Source organism: Cebus imitator, unplaced genomic scaffold (assembly GCF_001604975.1).
Source record: "Cebus imitator isolate Cc_AM_T3 unplaced genomic scaffold, Cebus_imitator-1.0 Scaffold182, whole genome shotgun sequence".
NCBI classification, from domain to species: Eukaryota; Metazoa; Chordata; class Mammalia; order Primates; family Cebidae; genus Cebus; species Cebus imitator.
The window spans coordinates 3,351,300-3,375,895 of record NW_016107497.1 but is presented as its reverse complement, the minus strand read 5'-3'; the positions used below and the strand labels follow the sequence as shown (position 1 = coordinate 3,375,895).

Genomic DNA, 24,596 nt, shown 5'->3' with positions numbered 1-24,596 from the left:
TTTAGCAACTGAATATATAACCATGAAATCCCAGCTTTGAGACTTGCATTAATCATAAGAAAAATAATATATTCATGCCCAGATAATGAAGCTGGACAGTAAAATACAAACATATTTTAAAATTAGTGTCAACTCATTTTAAACTCAGTTCTCTATGTCAACTGCATGCTATGACAGCAGAACTCCTAATAGCATGCAACCTGAATTTTACTAAGGAAAAGTACCACCTTCTGTCCAAGTATTATTTTGCGAGAGCTAGTAAGAAGCACCAAAAAAAAGTCCCAGTTCTACATCTTTAATTGTTCTTTGATATACTCTGTTAACGAGCAGCGAAATGGCTAAAAGGACACCTGCCAGGGTAGGCTTCACTGACAACTGCACTATTTCTATTCTGAGGCATTTTTGAATTTTCGCAGACATTTGTAGTTATCATTAAGAGTACTAAGTCATTTTCCGTTACAGATACAGAAGATATAATCTATAAATATGAACACTTTGAAGTGTATTCTGAAATCTTGGCAATTATCCTACTCAATTCCTTCATACTAACAATTTTTTTTTTTCAAAGAGAGTTTATTTCTCTGTCAGATTTAACCATAATGAATTAATTCAAACAATCTGAGAAATGGCAAAAAGAAAACCGTAGTAAGTCTCAACAATCACTTTTTCTTTTTCTATCAAGGAGTTTGTGCTACTAAACACTATGCTAAATTTTGAACAACCAAGATGGTTTTCAGAACACCTGACATGTGCAATGAAAATAGGAATATAAAAAGATCAGGTCTCTGACCACAAGGTGCCTAAAATCAAACCTAAAAGAGAGAAGACATGGGATAGAACAGAACAATGAGCTGCAAGCCCCAACTCCTGGAATTGGGTTCTACATATAAAGTGTGGTCACTTACTGGTGGTCTACATCACACTGAGTAACTCACTTAGAGGCTGTGCTGTGGTTCATATTATTGTCAGGATCAAATAAACTGTATAAAAAAGCCCTCTACACAATTAAAAAATACAAAAGAGGGGACGGGCATGGTCGCTCATGTCTGTAATCCCAGCACTTTGGGAGGTCAAGGCAGGCAGATCACCTGAGGTCAGGAGTTCGAGACCGGCCTGGTCAACTTGATGAAACCCCATCTCTACTAAAAATACAAAAATTAGCCAGGCATGGTGATGGGCACCTATAATACCAGCTACTTGGAAGGCCGAGGCACGACAATCACTCGAAATCAGAAGATGGAGGTTGCAGCGAGCTGAGACTGTGCCACTGCACTCCAGCCTGACAACAATTCTGAGATTTTGTCACATAAATAAGTAAATAATTTTAAATTTTTTAAAATAAATTTTATTATTAGCACTAAAATATAAAAGCCATTATTATTGCAGTTGTGATAAATTGTATATGATCTACCACCTCTCAATTCTACCTTAGTATTTCAGCAGAAAACTGGAAATCAGGAAAGGGAAATCATCCACAATTCAGTAAATGCGAAAATCAGAACTTTATACATGTAGCACATTGAGAAGGTTTATTCATTCTTCTTTTTTCTTTTTTTTTTTAAATTTCAGGTGAAATCACTGTAGACAAATGTTGCTATGGAGACCAACATACCTAAAATTTGTTTCTAATCAAACTTAACCTAAGACATACCAGAAGCACAATCCGTTTTCACACATGTGGAATTTTGGCATATTGTGCCTCATTTAACTGAGACAATAAAAGAAACTGGATTACTTTACAAATAATTGCACTTCAGCATATAACAGCACCAAAGCCAGAAACTTAAGATTAATCAGTATCACCCACCAAAGGCATATCTGCAAAGCAAAGATGTATGGCAAAAATAATAAATAAAGAGAAATCTTTCATCAAGGGAAATGGGGATACGTAATTTTTTCAACCTTTAAAACATTCTACTGCTTCATAAATTCTGGGTTCAAGAATGGGGGAAAGACTTAAATAGGTTTATCAGACTTACTGAACATTTTTAGACCTTACATGTCAAAAATTTACTGTGGGAACTGTCAAAGGATTGATGGATAAAGTTTTCATAGAAATATATGCCTAATCAGAGGCATTTGAACCCGAGCAATTCCATCTTGAACAGGGACGGGGTAAAATCAGGCTGAGACTTACTGGGCTGCATTCCCAGGAGGTCAGGGATTCTTAGTCACAGAATGAGACCGAAGGTTGGCACAAGATACTCGTCACAAAGACCTTGCTGGTAAAACAGGATGCAGTAAAGAAACCGGCCAAAACCCGCCAATACCAAGATGGCGACAAAAGTGACCTCTGGTCATCATCACTGCTCATTATACACTAATTATAATTTATTAGCATGCTAAAAGACACTCTCACCAGGTCATGACACTTTATAAATGTCATGGCAACATCAGGAAGTTACCCTACATGGTCTAAAAGGGAAAAGCACCCTCAGTTCCACAAATTGTCCACCCCTTTCCCAGAAAACTCATGAATACTCCACCTCTTGTTTAGCACATAATCAAGAAGTCACTGTAAGTACGCTCAGTTGAGCAGCCCATGCCACTGCTCTGCCTATGAAGAAGCCATTCTTTTGTTTCTTCACATCTATAATAACTTTCACTTTGCTATATGGACTTGCCTCAAATTCTGTCTTGCATGAGGTCCAAGAATCCTCTCTCGGGGTTTGGATCGAGGCCCCTTTTTCAGTAAATTGTTGAAAATCAAGACAATTTCAAAACTTGTAACTATGTTCTTCCCTAATTTTTGTAAGATATTGAAGTAATACATCTAAAGTACTTATTAGCACATCCTACATATACTATGAACAATATATGTTAGTTATTGTTATTAATGGAATTTGTCATTGAAATAGAGTCTATGTTTGTGACACTGTGAATTATATGAATGCTCCAGATCCCCACAGCATGGGTTCAAACCCTTGTGGTACCACGTATTAGTTATGTGCCTTTGAGTTTCCTCTTTCTGAAATGGGTACATTAAAAGCATACATATCTGAGGCCTGCTGTGCATATGAAATTAGTTGAAATATATGAAGCAACTGCAGCAGTGCCTTGAACCTTGGAATGCTCAGTGTCAGCTGCTATCATCAGCTAAAGCAGTGCTACCCCATAGAAACATAATGCAAGGCACGTAACAACTAACACATTGTAGGTGTTCAACAGACATGTATTCCTGATGTCTAACGTACTGAGCACCACTAACAGATTTTCCACATCTCTAGAGGCTCACACTGAAACTCAAAATCAAATGATATTACCGACACATTTTTTTCTTTCTAAAAAAAATCTAAAACTATTCTGCTTTTGAACCCATTAAACTTTATTAACTTTATGCTTTAAAACAAAAGTGAAAGAAAGGAAAATAAATAGAGACCTTAATAGTCTTATAAGGAAAATATTATTGAAATTTTAATAAAGGTTATAAATTTTTCTTCAAAGTCCCCCTATAATTTTTTTTTTTTTTGTCCCAAAACAACACCCAGACAACTAGTTCATTTCAGGGAAGTACTTTTATTAACCAAGGATAAAAAGACAGGCTGGGTAGAGTGGCTCGTGTCTGCAGTCCTAGCACTTTGGGAAGCCGAGGTGAGATGATTACTTGAGGCCAGGTGTTCAAGACCAGCCTATACAACATGGTGAGACCCACCATGTCTGAAAAATAAAAAGATAAAAACTTAAGAGTTAGCTGGGCATGGAGGCATGTGCCTATAGTCCTAGCTACTCAGGAGGCTGAGGCAGGAGGATCACTTGAGCCTAAGAATCCAAGGCTACCGTGACCAGCCCAGGAGACAGAGTGAGACCCTGTCTCTAAAAAATATATACAAATTCTGGGAAACCTAAAGCAAAATTTGTAACTTACACAGGTCAAAGGCAAACATGAAATGTTGTGTGCAATGACAGATAAAAAAGAAGTTTCTCATGTTCATCAAAATGAAGCATAAAATAAATAAGTTCACTGGTATAAATTCTCTAAGATAAACGCTAGGTAAAATATTTTGAAGTTGAAGCTGCCTCCATTGGTGACAAAGATATAGCCAAGAAAATAATCTACACTGCTAAACTAACAAGAAATCATTTGTCAAGGTCAGGGACTGTACTAGAAACTGAGGGGCCCAGGGGTCAGACAATGATTTAAGGGAAAAGGAGGAGCATAAAGTGGCCAGGTCATTTGGGCCCTCACTGTGTCCACAACTTACGAGCTGCTCTTTGTTATGGTCCCACATCTCTACTACACACAAGTGAAGAAATGGGGCTTTGAGCAAGCCATCCAAACAGCTTTCTCTCAGTTCTCCTACTGATCTAATGTCCTCCTAAGAGGACATTAGACTCTACCTTGATACCACACATCTGATCTAACTTGGGACTTGATGAACCAAGTTAGCTTGAGCTCTATCCTCCTACCCTTTCTCTTCTGTCTCACACTCTTAGCCTGGGTGATCTCCCCCATTCCCATAGCTTTAAATGCCTCACACAGGTCAACAACTTCTAAATTTATGTCTCCAGCCCCAGCTCCTCCCCTGAATTCCAGACCCTATATTATCTAGCTGCTTCCCAAACAAGGCTACCTAGATACAGAATAGGCATCTATATCTATCCAATTTTTTAGTAGAGATGGGGTCTCACTATGTTGCCCATGCTGGTCTCTAACTCCTGGCCTCAAAGCCATCCTGCTGCCTTGGCCTCCCAAAGTGCTGAGATTACAGGCATCTCAATAAACAGCCACATCCCCCACCAGCTCCATTATTTTTCTTTTCAGCTTTTATCACCACCAGACATAATCTGTTTAATGTTTGTTTCTTCCCCTTAGATTGCAAGCTTCATGAGAGCAGGTCTTTTTCTTATAATGTTAGCATTCAAGAAGACTAAAGTTAAGGCCATATGGAAAGGGCAGGGGTCCAAGGGAGATACATGGGTTGAAGCCTGAGTGATAAAAGGTAGCCAATCAGGAGAGGATATGGATGAGAATGTTCAAGGCAGAGGAAAGGACAAATGTGTACGTTCAAAAAAAGCCTGTAGTGACAAATGAAAAGGAATAAAAAGAAATCCACAGGGCTGGAGAACAGGCAGCAAGAGGGAACATATTAAGAAGGGAGAGCCTGGGCGCAATGGCTCACACCTGTAATCCCAATACTGCGGGAGGCCATGGCGGGTGGATCACTTGAGGCCAGGAGTTCGAAACCAGCCTGGCCAACATGGTGAAACCCCACCTTTAAAAAAATATATATATATACAAAATATAAAAATTAGCTGGGTATAGTGGCATGCGCCTGTAATCCTAGCTACTCAGGAGGCTGAGGCATGAAAATCACTTGAACCTGGAAGGAAGGGGTTGCAGTGAGTCAACATCACACCACCACACTCCAGCCTGGAAGACAGAGACACGCCCTAAAAATAAATAAAATAAATTAAAATAAAATAAAGGGAGAAATGGGGGTGGGCGAGGTTCCAAGGATTTAGGGGAGGCACTATCACCTCCAGCGGCATGGAGGCAAAAGAGTCAAATTCACTATTTCAATACAAACAACAAAGAAGAGGCTACCTAGATCTCTTCCAGAAAGCTACAACTCAGCATTTCATCCTTTTCCAGGAGTTCTCTTGTTATGTTAACATTGGTGCAAATTAATTTTGAACAGCCTAAGACAAAATGGTGGCATTTGCACAGCCAAGACAGCTGTGATCTAAAGAAAAAGACCGGTTTCTGTGGTGGTACAGAAACTTAGAAGATGTTACCACAAAGTTTACAAGGTTTAGAAGCCCCTCTTTATATTGGGGGTATATGGGTCTGACCACAAAGACACCTGATCAGTGACACCTTCTAGCCAAAATCATTTAAGTGCTGCATTTTATGTGAAAAATTCTAGCATTTACAATAAAGATGCACTTTTTTGTTGAGACAGAGTTTCACTCTTGTTGTCCAGGCTGGAGTGCAATGGTACAATCTCAACTCACCACAAACTCTGCCTCCAGGGTTCAAGCGATTCTCCTGCCTCAGCCTCCCGAGCAGCTGGGATTACAGGCATGCTTGGCTAATTTTGTATTTTTAGTAGAGACAGGGTTTCTCCATGTGGGCCAGGCTGGTCTCAAACTCTCAACCTCAGGTGATCTGCCCACCTTGGCCTCCCAAAGTGCCAGGATTATAGGTATGAGTCACTGCGCCTAGCCAAGATGCACTTTTTTTGAAGCATATATCAATAATCAATACTAGGTCTTCACCTTCCAAGTAATACACATTTTATTAAGGTCAGTACAAAGAGCTATTAGACAATTTCTTATATTTGTGCCATTAAAATGTTGTTCTCTGCCTAGCCACGTGATGGCAAGTGTCAGTCAACGCTGTGGAAAATCCTGCATTAGGGAAAGTATCTGAGATGTATGAGACAGAATAAACTGTATCCTCCTCAAAAGGTTCTGAAATATACTTTCCATTATTCTCTCAGTTGCTTTTTTGTTGCATTAAAAGTGTACATTTTTAGATGGCTTTAGCAGAAATGTTAAAAAAAAAAAAAAAAAAAAAAATAAGAAAAAAAAAAAAAAAAAAAAAAAAAAAAAAAAACCTCAATATTGAAAGTTAGGAGGAGACAAGACAAAGTTCTATGATTAAAATCAATGTTTCTTTGGGCTTTTTTTCTGCAAATAGTCATTAAACTACAAAGACGACATATTCATCTTCCTGAATATGGTAAATTGTTGGAAATAAGAGAATTTATTGAAATTGCTAATTTCTAACGTCCTCTTTCATCTTCGTGAGATTTTTATTTTCTCTTTTGGAGACAGGTTCTTGTCACCCAGGCTGGAGTACAGTGGCACAATCTCAGCTCACTGCAGCCTCGACCTTGTGGGCCCAAGCAATCCTCCAATCTCAGCCGCTCAAGTAGCTGGAACTACAGGTGTGCACCACCAATGCCTGGCTAGTTTTTGTATTCTTTTGTAGAGATGGGGTTTGACTATGTTGTCCAAGCTGGTCTCAAACTCTTGGGCTCAAGCAAACCACCTGACGCAGCCTCCCAAAGTGCTGAGATTACAGGCATGAGCAACTGCGTCCAGCCAATATTTTTGTTTACATGTTGTTTCAACATACTGAAGACTAGGGTCAGACCTAATAAATATATATAATACTCATGAGTTATCGATAAAAAAAACAGAATCAGTGGCTTTATAATTAATTATAGAGTTCCTTTACAACTTTCTGGTACACTAAAAATATTCTACTTCCCAAATAAAGCTCTAATTTTAAAAATACATGTTCTTTGACACATCTTTGTACAAAATCTCTCACCATCTATACATACAGGTTGAACATCTCAAATCTGAAAATCCAAAATCAGGAATGTCCCAAAATCCAACACTGTTTGAATACAGACATAATGTTCAAAGGAAATGCTAACTGGGGCATTTCCAATATCAAGTTTCCAAATTTGGGATGCTTATCCAGTAAGTACAGTATAATGCAAATATTCCAAAATTTTTTTTACAAATAAATCTAAAACATTTCTGGTCCCAAGCATTTTAGATAAGGGATATTAAAACTATACTATCATTGTTTTAATAACATCATATGACTGGAAGTGTTAACTCATCACTGCAGTGTTTAGATCTGTGTGATTAGTGATTATTTTGTATAGAATCTGTGGAAATGCATTCCATTAGACTTGTATCTATACTTTTTTTCATTACATTGCACATTATTTATTTCAGACCCTTTCTGAAATAACAAGTAGAGCAATCAAAGCTCACAGTCTGATCTCACCCATGAAGGCAGAATTTATTCCCTGCCCCAACAACAGAAACATGGCCAGAAGAAGAAATGCAGATATTTGAAACACTGAGGGTCAGATCTTCATCTCCATGGCTTATAAGACACTCTACCACATTCTTGAGCCATTTCCTCTCCTTGGTCTCTGTCCTTGACTCTGTCATCATACTGGATGATGTCAAGATCCTGCCTATAAAACATCCAAATCTCTGAGCTCAGCTTTCTAGATTCCTAAGCCCTGTCTCCCAGCTCAGCTACATCCCAATCTCATCACTATCAAGATCAGCTCCAAAACCAAGCTCAGTACATTTCACAGCTTCCCTGTCTTCAGACTACCCTTTGTTCCCAGTGAACCTTCAACATTACTAAGTAGTTGTGCTTGCCATCTCTGCTTTCTAAGGCTATCAGTAACCTCCTGCCTCAATTATTGCTATACTCAACCAAGACCCATTTTCATATTGTACAAAACCATGTCTCCTTAATCCAGCACTCTTATCTTCTGGGCCAATCATCAACTTGAATCTGATCTCCCAACTCTGCTTACTATTCACAGTTTGGCACTGGGTATTCCTAGAAAAATCCACAAAAACATGGTAACTAGTCTATTCTTGACAGATTTATGATGTCTAACTTCAATTTCTCTTCATTGCTGACCATAGTCCACTTACTCATCTCTTGAATAACCTACCCCTGGCTCCTCTAAACCACTTCTACAAACTCCTGGGCATAGAAAATAACCATTCCTTCATAACACTATTCTCAACGTGTCCAATCAACCATTTTGCTGTTTCACATTCTTACTATGTTTTCACCATTCCTCTTTCTTTTCTCCCGCCTTAAAGGAAGAGCTTTTCCTCTGAAGCCTAAAAAGTCTCTTCAGTGCTATGAGAACATTCCTTTGGATCTCTTTTGTCCCAAAAACAACAACACATTTTCTTCTATTCTTTAAGCCAATATATTTTCTAGAATTAGACTCCACAATACTTAGTTTATTGCTTTCCTGAACGATTTGCACAAGGCCTGACTCACAGCCTCACCAACTCAGAACTATTTCCCTTGTTTCCATTAACCTTCTAATTCTTAACTTTCATATCTCTCTAACTCCTCTTTTCCATTTCTGTCATCAGATGCTCTTGTTGGCCACAAGTGCACATACTACCCAAGTCTCCCTGTGAAAGTTAGACTTCTATGGCTCAGCTCAGAGAGGCAGAGTAAGGATTACATATAAAGCATTTAAAACAGCATGCTATTTAGGCTGTTTTAAGCCCTTTATACTCAAGATCAAAGTCACCTTCACAGAAAACCTTTCTTTGCCCCACCAGAAAAGGTCGGTCTCCCGTAAGAGTATACACATTTCTAGTAATACAGATCACATTGCATGGCTGTCTCTCTGGTACTGGGACTAGACCCACGTAGGCTAAAACAATGTGATCATCCCACCACCAAACACAACATTTCTTCCCCACCTTACCTCTTTCTCACATGGCTGCCAAAGTAATATCTCCTGAATCATACTTAAATTTTCTCATTCTTTTCTCCAAAAACTTCTGGGAATTCTCCCACTAACTATAACAAACACAACAACTTCTAGGTCTAGCCCTGTAACCCTGCATATGACCACAACTATTAATCAATCCTCTACGAATCTTTTCTAAAAACCATCTGCCTTATCCCACAAATTAGACAAAACTGTCTCCCTCTTTGGGGCCTCTGTCCAAGATCATTTGTATAACTACCATGCCCTATTTGTGTGATCCTTTCCCAGCTCAGGCAATGTACTCTGTGAGTTAAGGGCACCTTAAAAACACCCACCTTCCTCAAATGGCTTCCTCTGATCAGTTCAGAAAAATACCACCAAACTGTGTCACAGTCCCAGAGGATTTAGTCTATACCTGATCATGAGATTGCAGTAATTCAATCACATCTTCAGGCTCCACTTCTAATTCTAGTTCTCTTAAATCTTCCAACACATCTATAGTTACATACTCCACTAAAGACCTGAACCTCTCCAAATCATCCATGAGGGTTGGAATCAACTTCTTCCAAACTTGTGTTGATATTTTGACCTCTTAGTGAGCATGAATCACTAGAATGATGAATCCTTTCCAGAAAGTCTTCGATTTACTTTGACGAGATCCATCAGAGGAATCCATATCTATGGCAGCTGTAGCCTTGAAAAATGTATTTCTTAATTCATAAGACTTAAAAGTCAAGTCTTTACTTGACTTACTCCCTGATCCATGGGCTGCAGAATGAATGCTGTATTGACAAACATGAGAACAACACTAATCTCCGTGCACATCTCCATCACAGCTCTTAGGTAACCACATACATTGTCATGAGCAGTAATATTTTTAATGATATCTTTTTTTTTCTGAGCAACAGGTCTCAAAAGAAGGCTTAAAATATTCAGTAAACCATGCTGTAAACTGATATGCTCTCATCCAGGCTCCATCTTCTATAACTAGAGCCCAGACAGGGTAGATTTAGCATAATTCTTAAGGGCCCTAGGATTTCTGGAATGTTAAATGAGCACTGGCTTCAACTTCAAGTCATCAGCTGCTTTAACTCCCAACAAGAGAGTCAGCCCATCCTTTGAAGCCAGACACTGACTACTTTTATTTTATTGCTATGAAAGTCCAGGACGGCATCTTCTTAGGGAAGGCTGTTTTGTCTACATTGAAATTCTGTTGCTTAGTATAGCCACCTTCATCCATGATCTCAGCCAGATCTTCTGGATAACTTGCTCCAACTTCTATACCAGCACTTGCGGCTTCGCCTTGCATTTTTGTGTTATGGTGATGGTTTCTTTCCTTAAACCTTATGAACCAACCTCTGCTAGCTTCAAACTCTACTTCTGCAGCTTCCTCATCTGCCTTCATAGAATTGAAAAGAGTTAGGGACTTGTTCTCTATGGGCTTGGCTTAAGGAAATGTGACTAGCTTGATTTTATCTCCAGACCACTAAAACTTTCTCCATATTAGTAATAAGGCTGTTCCGTATTCTTATCATTTGTGGGTTTAATCGACTAGCACTTTTAATTTCCTCCAAGAACTTTCCTTTGCACTCACAACTTTGCTAACTATTTGGTTCCACAGGCCGAGCTTTAAGCCTTTGTCAGCTTTTGACATGCCTTCTTCACTAAGCTTAAATCATTTCTACCTTTTGGCTTAAAAAAGTGAGACACACATGACACTTCCTTTCACTTGAACACTTAGAGGTCATTGTAAGGTTTTCAGTTGGCCTAATTTCAATATATTTATGTTTGAAGCATTAGAGAGCTCTAAGGACAGGAAGAGAGATGGGGAATGGCTGGCTTGTAGAGCAGTCAGAACATAATCAACATTTATTGATTATGTTCACAGTCTTATTTCAGTAGGGTTTGTGGAGTCCCAAAAAAGTCATAATACAGGTATTGATCGACTTACGACCTATGCAACTTACGACCATTCGACTTTACAACCACAATCGCTAGCCACGACTGCTCCGCCTCTGGCAGCGCAAACGTTGCCCAGCTGGGCGTACGACAGTGCAGGACAATAAACATATATGCTATATCATATCATTATTAGTCATTTTCTTGCCTTTCTTACTAAAATGTGAGTGGTTTATATCCCTATATCTTTAACAATATTAGAACATACTAAGTTTAAATTATATTCGAACAAGATATCCAGATGACATCTTTTATGATGAATGCTACATATTTGTATCCCATGGAAAGTCACATAAAATTGTGATGATTTACTTTTCTAATTACAATGATAATAAATAAATACCTGGCAACTAGTCCTTTTTAACCCTAAGACTTAACATACTTCATACTCTTCTGCTTTTCAAAACTCATCATATGCCGTGGTTTTCCACTTCAAACCAAAGACCACCATGGTTCAGTGATCTGTGAATATTCCACAGTTTTACACAAGGCTGCGCCTTTACCACAAGTTAAGGTGGCTTTTTAAAAATGAGATTTGACAAGAATGCTTTCATAATAAGCATTCAGGTCAACCTTTACTACTGGTAATGCAGTGTTTTACTTAAACCTAACGAATGTAAAAATAAGAAACAAAATGGTGTAGAGATGATACAAATGGCATAAAATGAACAAAGAAAATTATGATATATAACAATGAAAGAAAATTATGATAAAATATGACTTAAAGATATTTATAACATCATTTCACAGTACTGTATGCATAGCCTACTCAACTTACGACCAAATCGTGTTACGACCGGTCTGTCGGAACCAATCATGGTCGTAAGTCGAGCACTAGCTGTAGTAACACTAACATTCACTCATCACAGGTCACCACAACAGATATAATACTAATGAAAAAATATGAAACACTGAGAGCATTACCAAACTGTGACACAGAAAATATACACATGCTGCTAGAAAAATGGGGCCAATACACTTGCTCAATGCAGAGTTGTCAAAACCTTTAATTTGAATACAAAAACAAAACAAATGAAAAACACACATTATCTGCAAAATGCAGTACAGCAAAGCACAGAGAAAAGACGTATGCCTGTATGTGTGTATATAATCCCCCAAATGGACAGTGATGTCAGTTAAATCAGAGACAATGTCTTAGATAAGTCTGTGAACCTCATTGTAACTAACTATCAGCATCGTTATCACCATCCGCATATATATACTATCTGTCGGGTGCTGCTACAGATGCTTTCCAACAATCCTGTGGTGTATACACTACTATTTTTCCCATATTACAGATAAGGACATTGCATCATAGACAGAGAACATCACAGATATTTGAAAACACTGGTCATAAAATTATGTTTTTGAATGGATAAGTGTTTTACCAATACCTAAGCTCTAATATCTTTGCATATATTAATCTATCAATCTAGAATGCTTTCCCCATCCTTCCCAGCCTAGCAAAATTCTCCTAACCTTCAGGGTTCAACTCAAACGTTACCCATTAACGTTACCCTTGCAAGTTCCTCCTTCCATAAACTGTCTCAAACATTTGAAACATGTCTGTATTGTAACACTGAGGTTGTTATAACTTCTAAACGTTTGCTGAATTAGAATGGGTTTCTTTTTTTTTTTTTTAAAAGATGGGGTTTCACCATGTTGGTCAGGCTGGTCTTGAACTCCCGACCTCAGGTGATCTGCCTGCCTTGGCCTCCAATGTGCTTGGATTACAGGCATGAGCCACCGCGCCTGGCCTAGAATGGGTTTCTTAATGGAAGTTTGTTCACCATTTTTAATCCTCAGAACAGTTAAATGGCAAGCAAAATAAAGGTAATTTACATACACCAAGCGAATAAAATAATTAGAAAAAATGGTATACCTTATTAGCAATATTTGATAATTGTAGTCACAAATCTTTTAAAAAATACGTGTAACAATTAGTGCATGCATCAAATCACAAGGTCTTGTATAAAGTTCTCTAGTTCAAGAGGTCTATTCTTTCTTTTTAACATGTTGAAACAAAGCAATATTCTTAACAAATACAGAACAGACTTACCAGTCTTCGCCTTTCTTCTTCCACTGCAATGAGTAGTCTTGCAAATTCTTTTAGTGACTGAGCTGTTTGGAAAAAATGAAACATATTCATTTTTTTATTGCTAATATCTAATTACAGAGGAAGAAACATTATAAGGAAGCTAGTTATTAATTTGTATATAGTATATTCAGTGATTTTATGTTTGTATAACCATTAAAGAGTATACAATAGGATCCTAATGACTAAAAGGTATGGATCAGAGACGTATGTTTGTCTGCATGCTACAAATTAAAGCCTAGCAGGAGCCAACAATAATGTTTTTTCTTCAAAGACATTGGAAGAAATATAACATATATACTTACTATGTAAAATGTACACATACATTGATAAATATACCACTGAAATAATTTGTTAAGGAGTGACCTACAAATAATCAAACATTTTTAAGTCTATAAGGAGAAATAAATCTACCATTTGGTATACTTAGAAACAGCCAGGAATGCAAAATTTTCCACTGACTTCTAGTAACTCAAGGGTCACAGATAATTGAAAACAGATTCCATATACTGAAGGGATCAACTTTACTCCCACATCCAAGGTAGGTTAGATCTTTGCTGTTCAATTCAGTGTGGTCAGAGAAACTAGTAACATCAGCATCTTGGGAGTTTGTTAGAAATGCAAACTCTGAGGCCACACCCCAAAATCTGCCTTTTAACAAGATCCCCTGGTGATCTGTTTCTGTATTAAAGTTGAGAGGCCTGCTTTAGAGAACTATCTGTGTCTATATTGCTTTACTTTTAGTAGGAATTAGACAAGGACGGCAATTTGAATTGAAATGAGAAAGATCAAGTATTCAGAAACATTGTGGGAGCAAATAAAAACTAAGCAAATAAATTAAAGGAGGTTATAGTAGCAAATTCTTTAAAAATGCATAGGTCCAAACAACAATTATGGAAGAGCAATTCACCTATATCAATTTTTCACACCTAATGCTTAAAATGAATAATTAACCAAAGTCAGAATGTTAGGGTCACAAAATGATAACACAAATAAACTTTCTGTTCTATGTCTTTTTGTGTGTGTGTGTGAGATAGGGTCTAGCTCTGTTTCTGTTGCCCAGGTTGTAGGGCAGTGGTGAGAGCTCGGCTCATCACAGCCTTGACCTCCCAGGCTCAAGCTATCTTCCTACCTCAGCCTCCCAAGTACCTAGAACTACAGGAGTGTACCACACCGTGCTAATTATGTTAATTCATTAATTTTGTAGAGACAGGGTCTCACTATGTTGCCAAGCTGGTCTCAAACTCCTGGGCTCAAGTGATACTCCTTCCTCGGCCTCCCAAATTGCTGGGATTGCAGGGGTGAGCCACTGCGCCTGGCCATACAGCCTTATTTGTTAGATTCCCAGTCACTTCCTTTTCCCATCTTAATACTGAAAACATCCTGTGAGACCAGAAGTTTAGTAATTCTGGGATAAAGCCTACAATAAAAGCAAGTAAGTGAGAAAAACAAATCAAGAATCTCATCAAAAGAACTCATTAAAGAAAATAAAAAAAAATCTTCCATTTAAGAATTAAAAATTCTAAACTAAAATGTTGTTTTCTCTTTTCAAAATTACTAGGCTTACACCAGCCAAACTGGTGTGAAGTGCTAAACCCTATGATTATTTCATATTGGGTTTTATTCACAGTTACCATAACAGAAATCAATGGATTACCTGGGAGACTCTGGTTAATCCAATAAACACATTAATGACCTTTACTTTACAGTTTAGATAAATGAGATTTTAATTTCTCCAGAAATATTGGTATTAATGTTATAATACATTTCAGTTTTGATAACAGTAAGTTGAACAAAAAATTATTGTACAAATATAAAGAATATTTTAATTGGCTAGTGTAACAGCATAGCATATTTTTGTAGTTTCTTTTGGTAAGGAAAGTATTCCATCATTCTGGTACGTATCTATTGCCACTGAAGCTCTTGGTTAGTGAGCTTGAAGAAGTCAACAAAACTTTGGATACTGGAAGGCAATGATAACATGTCTACAGAGAAAGAAGTCAAGAGGTAGGTCAGTTTGGGCTACCTGAGTATAGTAATAAGATTTTTTTGTTTTTTTTTTTTTTTAAAGAAAATTCCAAGTCAACGGTTAATTCCTGGGAAAACAAAGTTACATGAATAACACAATCATAATAAACTAAGTAGCTGAGTTGTAACTAATATGTACAAACTCACTACAATATGACATGAAAACGAATTTTGCCAAAGTTGTTTTAACTATCGGGAGAATCAGAGAAAGGAATGTGTAAAACAGTATGAAGTAAAGACATATGTGAAAATAGTATGAAGCCTAATGATAAATACCTAACACTGAAAAGCAAATTTTAAAAAGAGCAGGATAATCATGGTCTTGAAAAAATCACAAGAAATGACTAAAAGTTCAAAGTAGTCTTTCCAAGAAAGTAAAATAAGTGGTGGGGACTGGCAGGATAAGAGATTGCTAGTTTTCATTAAGTCTAACAAAATCTGTAACTTTTTCAACAAATAATGAAAAATAAAACATGCTATAAATGCTTTATTTTCCTACTAGTCTAAATGCTAGTAGGACATAGCAAATTTATCATTAAATTTCCCAAAGGGCTAAATAAATACCTAGCATATAGAAGCCTGTCAACAACTATTTTGGAATGAATGAAAATATAACAATATTAGATTGGCAAGAGGTACTAAAACTTCCCATTTGGTCAACCCAGGAAATGATCACTGGCCCATACAGCCCCAGGCAGTATTTCACTGGCCCCTAGGTATTGTTCTAAGAACAGCTGAAATCCACAGGCTTCCCCCAAGGTACCTCCTACCTCAAAGTTGTCTTAAATCAGATTTTGGTGACAAGTAAGAAAACAAGCTCTCATTTTGCTATTCTACCTTTTTGTTTAAAAGTTTATGATGATGTTTTCTATTTTACTTAAATGGTTTTCTGGTCTGTTTTCTATATGAACACCATTTATAGATTTAGTAAGATAATAGTTGATTATAATGGGAATGTCTGGGAAGAAAAATTTTAACATGCAAAAGCAATTGCATGTCTGATTCTCCACAACAAAAAACTCCTCTCCCTCCAGCAGTTTTCTGAGACTGGCCCCAATTTGACAATACATTTTCTTCCCTCTTTTTCTTTTGTTGATTTTTCAAGAAAAGGACTTCAAAAAACGAATTGGTCTCTTTAAATTTTGTAGTCTCATTTCCAGAAAAGTACATATTTCTTGGTACAAATGAAGACACTCATGTTTGTCATTTGTTCCACTAAAAAAAAAAAAAAAAAAAAAGCTGGGCACGGTGGCTCAGGCCTATAATCCCAGCACTTTGAGAGGCCAAGATGAGTAGATCACGAGGTTAACAGATCGAGACCATCCTGGCCAACATGGTGAAACCCTGTCTCAACTAAAAATACCAAAATTAGCTGGGCATGGTGGTGGGTGCCTGTAGTCCCAGCTACTTGGGAGGCTAAGGCAGGAGAATCACCTGAACCCAGGAGGCAGAGGTTGCAGTGAGCCAAGATCACACCACTGCACTCTAGCCTGGGCGACAAAGCAAGACCCTCTCTCAAAAAAAAAAAAAAAAAAAAAATGCTAAGGACATTAAATGTTCATTTTATGAATTAGTAACAGTGGCCTAACTTTTTAAGCCCGTATCTGAAATTTACCTCTAAATCTTTTCATTTATAATGATATCAAAGTATTGCGTTAATAGTTTACTAGGCTTAACATAACCCAGATCTTTCCGTGCTTTCTTAAACAGGAATTTACAATATAACATAGAGCAAGTACAAGAATATAAGGTATTATTATGAAAATTGCATTTTAAGACAACAGGCTAATGGGGATCTCCAGTCACTTCCCTGCCTGACCCACCCACAAAGTCAAACAGAAACCTCTGACACAAGCCAGGCAGATCCAAACTGCCTAGTGTGCCCCAGCAGCTCCCTAGACATGAGAGGCCAAGGTTAGAATTTCTGGTGCACAAGACGCAAAAATGTCCTAAAAGACCATGAAAACTGGGGAGTCTGTTCTACACTAGACATTGGGCAAAAAGCACATAGAAAATAACTCCTCCCAGCACCCATCACTGTGCTTTATACAGAATAGTCATTGAGTTTGAGTGAATGCTTAAGCCATTTATTCTAAGGCTTTCCTTAAGCAAAATCCGAAAGTTACAGGCAAATTTCGAATATTCAAGTATCAGCAACTATGTGTAATGGTTCATATTTATGAATATTAATATTTACATGAGTAACAACTAGTTTATTATCTGATTTTGAGGGTCCAGACTAACATCTAATACAATAGCTGGTCTTAAAATTACAGATTTTAATCATAACAATATTTTTATGACAAGAGCTTGATTTAGTCAGCGACATATTCCAAAGCCAATACTTAATACACAGTGGACTTAAAATAGAAGATCATTAAATGAATTCTGGAGTTTAACAATACATTCTCACAATCTTATTGCTTTACAAGGAGAAACATACCAACTCTTATGCTAGGATTCATGAAATATTATGAAAAGGTAGGCCAGACACTTGGGAAATTATGTTAGCTATCCAAATTCCTGCCACCTACATGAAACTTTCCTGACTATATTTGATAATCTCTCTCCCTTCCTGTCCATCTGGAGCAGGAGATTACTGAAGAACAATCAAAATACAGTTTTATATATAAATGTTAACTTTCTAACAAATTTTTGAGGTTAAGAATATTACTATAGATTTCCTTTTTATCTCTACAACACAATATTGGAAAAACACTTTCAGAACAAAAACAAAAATCTATCACTCTATATATGACAGGTCTGAGAGTCTATATATGACAGGTGCTGAGAGTATAAACATTCACAAACATAACAGTTGAATAATACCTAGAGAGTGAGGAAGTATGACGACAGCTTCTATATTTACCAATATCATAAATTCTGAAACATTCCTAAACTGTCTAAAATACCTATTTTGTAGATTAATCTTTTTAGCAGGCTTAAATTTATCCTACTATTTTTGGCTGGAAGACCTGTTTAATGTCTAAAAGTAGAAAGAAAATTTTTAAAATTGCTCTCTGTTCATTGTTGACATAATTCCACTATCTTAATTACTAGGTAATATACTATCAAATGTTTTAACAATTGATCAGTTTGGGCTTTATGTATTTTACAACTACAATGAGAATTGGGAAAGCATGTCTCTCTTGCATTTATATCATAATCAGACAAAGCTACATCAAAAATTTCTTCCAGAATTCTTTCCTCAAACTTAAATAGCATATATACATACCCAAGAAATAGAACAGATCATAAATTCAGCGACATATACAATTATGTAAACAGCATACTATATCACTTGATTACACTTCACAAATCACTTAGGACCTTCTGTAAGGGAGATGCTACACTTCAGTCAGGAATCGGCCAAGGCAGCCTTCTGGTACAGCATGACTCAGCAGGTTTGGAGCACAGGTGTACAACTCTGCACATTATGTAACCACACAAGATGCATTAGGTGGTCACCCACAAGAGCACTCGCTTGGCTTGGAGGCACTACTGTCTGTAAAAGGTATAATTACCCTGCTAATGCTCTCTCCCAGGCTTCCGCCCATGACTTGGTTACACTCATGGCTTACTTGCGCCCCCGATTCACTCACACCCAGAGAGAAAGTAAAGCCATATCAAAACTGTCTACTATTCCTCAAGCATTTTTTCCAGCTACCTGCCACTCATCCACCCACTCCTCTCGGTCCTCAGCTTGGTCTAGAACCTGACACTTGGCATAATACTCTCAGATATGCTACAGTAGAGAACTGGGTCAGCAGTAGGAATTTAGACTTTATTATATCTCCAGGAAAATATGAAAATCTATAAAGTCTGTAAAAGTCAGACTGAAGCAATGCAATTACATTTTATAAGTTCAGATGATGCCCCAACAATAACCTTACTTTTCCATTTGGATAAGAGATGGAGGCTCTATAAAGCCCTTTCTTAGTATCCTTCTGAACTGACATTTCAGAGAAGAAAAAAAGTAGTAAAACATTAGCACTTAACTTGGATATGAGCTGGAGCAGATGATTTGGTCATATGCTTCTAGATCTGGCCACACCAAGAAAAATTAGAGTAGGATAAACATACATAGACAAGTGACACCCAGCATTATATTACAAAAGCATGCAATAATCTAAGGACTATCATATCAGTAGTTTATGCTTAGAACTTCCACTGAGAGGGTCTCAGTTTTTTGAACACTTAAAAAATCAAAAATAGCATGCTGACTGCTATATCCAATGGTAAGTTTTAAGAACAATTTAACCCATAACCAAAACAAGAAGCACAATCAGCTTGTGGTATGCCTAAACAATAAATACCATGTCAGCAAAACAGACTGAGTTTTATTAATAGTGACACCAACTCTCCCCCCAGATACTTGGTGTCTTTGATAGCAATCAATACCCTCACAGATAGGCCATCCACTCCGTCTGCAACACTGGCTTTATTTGCTACCATAAATACTAGTTATTATTTTCTAGAAGCATAAGATCAAATAAGATTTTTCCACTTCATTTGTGGCTTCAACCTCCACAGATGCTAAGCTGCAAAGTCAATAAATTGCTTCCTATTAAATAAATCAAAAGAAAAAAAGTCACAGCCCTACTGACAAATACTGGCATGTCACCGTAAATACAACCTAGTACTTGGAGGCATACATTCTTCTTCTAACAGTTCATAGCCCAGTGGAACCTAAAGTCTCACAGGAAAAACACATGGAAATTTAGTTATCATTGAGGTATCTAAGTCTGGTTCTTCACAATGTCCTCTTTGTGGTCAGAATTTTTTTAATTGCCAAACACAAATCAAAAACAGAGTCATCTTGACAACAAGTTCTGAAACTGTGCATTTCTTCAATTATATCCTCTAATCAAGGCATCCCAATGAAGTCATGCAATCAAGTGAGTTAAGTTTAGGCAAATATGAGATATACCAAGTTGGAAGAGTTTACTAGACATTATTTAAGTAATTATAAAGGTGTTTAGTATCATAGCATAGTTCCTAATTAAGTATTAGGAAATAAGAAATGGATAGTCCACAAATAAAAATAATAACAAAGTTAAACTTTTATCAAGTTGAGCAGATACTCTGCATATGGTTAGGGCCATTTCTGCCTCAGCACTTGTCCATCTTATCTATATTACAAGCACCTGTGCTGTATTTGTTCCCTCCAGCAATCAAACACCATCTTGGAATCCATTCATTTACCATTAGGGGATTTCTTTATGTCTTCCCTTGTTCCTGTTTATCCTCTAACCATACTACCCAGACTCTTGGCAGGGGTTATGACCCATAATCTAGCCTCTTTTTAAATTCTCACTCAGCCCCTGTTCCCAGTGCCTCCCTCCATGCCTGGGTTCTGACACTGCACAGGTACCCAGGCACTAACCTGTGCCATACTTTAATCTTGTCTATCAGTGTGGATCCCAACATTGCCTGCCAAACCACATTTGGGCTGAGATTCAGAACTTGTGACCAAGTCTTTAATCTTTTGCTCTCTTCTGGTCTAACTGAATATTCTCATTTCTCTTATCCTCACCAGCATAACAACTTATATTAGTCTGTTTTCATGCTGCTATAAAGAATTACATGAGACTAGGGTAATTTATAAACAAAACAGGTTTAATTGACTCACACTCCTGCATGGCTGGGGAAGACTCAGGAAACTTATGATCATGGTGGAAGACAAAGGCGAATCAGGAACGTCTTACATAGTGGCAGGAGACAGTGTGCATGCAGGGGAAACTGTCACTTTTAAACCAAGATATTTCATCAAAATTCCCTGACTATCAGGAGAACAGCATGAGGAAAACTGCCTCCATGATTCACTCACCTCTCTTGACACATGGAAATTACAATTAGAGATGAGATTTGGGTGGGGACACAGAGCCAAACCGTATCACTGCTATATTCAAAAGAAAGAAACCTGTAAGCCAGGGACTTAGCCCATTGGAGAAAGGTGCTGCTACTAATGCTCCAGATTGTTAGGATTACCTATGAAAATTAATAATAATTATGATGACTCCAGGGTAAAAGTCACAGTAGATTATGGAAATAATTCTAAGCTATATATCTAATAGTTTTTCCTTAAGATATCTTCCCAGAACTAGCTTAAGGCCACTTAGTAATACCTACTCTGCAACTGCCAAACTACACGGTAATTTGAGAGTTTAGGTATATACACTGATATATATACTAGGTTTATATAAATAGTAGGTGTATATATTTCACAAAAGGCCAAATTTTGGCAAATAGATACATGCAAACACAAAAAGGACAACCTTTCATTTTCACACAAGTTTCGAAACTTAATTTCTGCTGGCATTTCCCTAGACGTCTTCCCACTCTTTTATTACTTCAAACAAATTTTATCTAAATTCTTGAGAAGCCTTTACTGAGATTTTTGTCAATGCACTAAGTGTTGCTGTGCCTAATGAAGTCCTCAAGTCACATATTTTGTTGTTTTTTTTTTTTTTTTTTTTTTTCTTTTTTTTTTTTTTTTTTTTTTTTTTTTTTTTTTTTTTTGGCAAGCATACTTAGTGTGCTCATGAAAATGAGGAACTGTGCAATTCTGATGTTACCTTGTTTTGTTTCAACGATGTTTAATCTATTTCCCAAAGCCAAAACCACCCCCAGTTCAGAAACCATTTTCCCGTATGTGAGTATTCTCACATTTGGGAGTTCCTCTACCAAGAAGCAGTGACATTACATATACTATCTCATTTAATATCCACATCATAATATGAGGTGCTGAAGTAAGTATTCTCTTCATTTCACAGGGGAAAAAAGGATGATCCAGCTTCAGAGCTTGCCCCACAATCCCAGAGCTAGTAGGTGCAGAAACCAGTATTTAATTTTGATTGTTTGATTCCAAAGTCTATTCTCTTCCAACAAACCATTATTGCCAAAGGGAAAAAATTAAAAAGTAGTACCAACCTGCATCCTGCTACATTACATAAGTAAAAGAACAGGCTTATCATCTTTAAAGGCAAACAGTTCCAAAGCTGTTTGTGCTCAAAGAGTAATTGGGCGCCAAGTATCCTGACTGAGGAGGAATAATCAGTAATTTGCTGCTGACAAGCAACCACTTACACCTCGCCCTGCTCCCATGCTTCCTGCCATCAGGAAGTGACCTCCCAGCACTCCTTCACATTCCACAGGCTAAAGCACCCCATTCATGCTCTTCTGCACCAAGCTCCTGCCACCACCCACCCTAGTGAAGCCTCAACATCCGCTTCCTTGCCCAGTGCTCTTTTCCACAACCTCTTAACCTCCAGTGACCTGTTCTCTGTAATTCACACACCCACAAGGACACTAAAAGTTCAAGCTATCTAACCCCTTTGCTTTTGCTTTTTGGCAATCCTTTTATTCAACTCTAGCTCACTCCTACACTCTCATTTCCCACAGTGGCTATCTAAAAAGAATTCTAGTCTTTCTCTCAAGAACCCAGCTCCAAGCTTTCCCTCACTCTTACCAGAGGGCCCAGCCTCCTGATTCTGTGAGAGAAGTTCAAGACTCTGATCAGCACTGTCTTTATTCATTCTCCTCAACTTGTCTCCTGTCTCAGAAAAGGGGCCCTCTTCCTCTCAAAACCCTAACTCCACAGTAAGCCTCTAATCTCACTTCTGTCTCTTCTCCTTCTCTTTCCCTCTCTATTATTTTCATCATCACTCCTCCCTCCTCACAATGTTGTTTCTTCTTCCTCTTGGTCTGCAAACAAGCTCCAAGCAAGGGTCCTACTATCCTCATGAGGTCCAAGGAGCAGAAAACCATGGCGGGGGGGGGGGGAAGGAGGAAGAGTTTACCTGATGGCGGGTGCTAGCACTGTGCAAACCTCTTTAATGTTCACAACATCCCATGAGAAAATCACATGCAAAATCCACAAATCTATCACCATTTTCTGCATTTTTCAGATAGGAAAACTAAAGTGTGTGGGTTAAATAACATACATGGTCATAGAACTAATGACTTGCAGAGCTAGCTGACCTGAAATGTATATACTTTTCCACTCCTGTAGATATAGCTCCACAGCACCATCTCATCATCCCAAATTCAACAAATCAAATTAACTCCAGGGACTTTAATACTAGGGATTTTTTTTTTGAATCTCAAATTTAACACATGTCAAACTAAATTCACAATTCTGTTCCACTCCCAGATGCCCTGGCACATAAGAATACATAAATGTGCTGGTAACAACATTCTCCTAGTAACATGAGTGATGACTAATCCTCAATCCTTTCTTCCATATATCCATCACCAAATGCTGCTGATTTCTCTCTATACCCTTCTTACATATCCATATAAGTCTCTTACTTCATCTCTGCTGTCATATTACATTAATTCCCCAGCTTCTGTGGCTCTAATTCTTTGCATGTAGAAACACCAGAATAAAATTCCTAGAGGGCACCTTTGATCATGTCATTATCCAATTCGAAATCTTTAAATGGATTTTTAAAAAGGGTACAGGCCAGGCACAGTGGCTCACGCCTGTAATCCCAGCATTTTGGGAGGCCAACGTGGGTGGATCACGAGGCCAAGAGATCGAGACCATCCTGGCCAACATGGTGAAATCCCGCCTCTACTAAAAATACAAAAATTAGCTGGGCGTGGTGGTGTGCACCTGTAGTCCCAGCTACTCAAGAGGCTAAGGCAGGAGAATTGCTTGAACCTGGGAGGCAGAGGTTGCAGTGAGCTGAGATCACACCATTGCACTCCAGCCTGGTGCCTGCAGACAAAGTGAGACTCTGTCTCAATAAAAGGGGGGGTTCAAACTCCATACTGCAAATAATTTGAGGCCTCCATGATGTGGCCATAAGGTACCTGGTATGTCAGTCCAAGATGATACTATTTCTAATCTCGAACTCTGTACTTCAAAACTACTACACATTCCTGTAATTCCCCATTACTGTGTTTTTCTTTTACCTATATTTTCTGGCTGCATCATACCTTACCATTAAAACCCAGTTCAAATAACCTCCTCTCTTTAGGCATCTTTTGATGTCCCCAGCTGGAAGTCCTTCTCTGACTCTGTTCTCACAGCATTCTATCCTTACTGTACCTAAAGCCCTGGGCACATTCTCCTTAACATTATACTGATTATAACATAAGTTATTTTTTGACATCCCCTTCTATTTTGTAAGTGTAACAAGAATACAAGATGATTTGATTGATGTTTGCATGCACTAAATTACTCCAGGAAGTTCTTTGCACTCAGAAGATACTCATTATTGGTAGAAAAGTTTAGAGAATCCAAAGTCCACATCAGCATGAACTAAGTA

The 24,596-nt window shown here is 37.8% G+C and overlaps 1 protein-coding gene across 2 annotated transcripts in view; it reads right to left on the bottom strand.

The window, feature by feature from the left end:
* Window positions 1-24,596, bottom strand: part of ARHGAP42 (Rho GTPase activating protein 42) — a 308,974-nt gene that overhangs the window by 188,927 nt on the left and 95,451 nt on the right. For both annotated transcript variants that reach the window (XM_017545919.2, XM_037744744.1), the window contains exon 3: window positions 13,255-13,316. In XM_017545919.2, coding sequence (XP_017401408.1) covers window positions 13,255-13,316 — 62 coding nt within the window. The remainder of the gene's footprint in view (window positions 1-13,254; window positions 13,317-24,596) is intronic.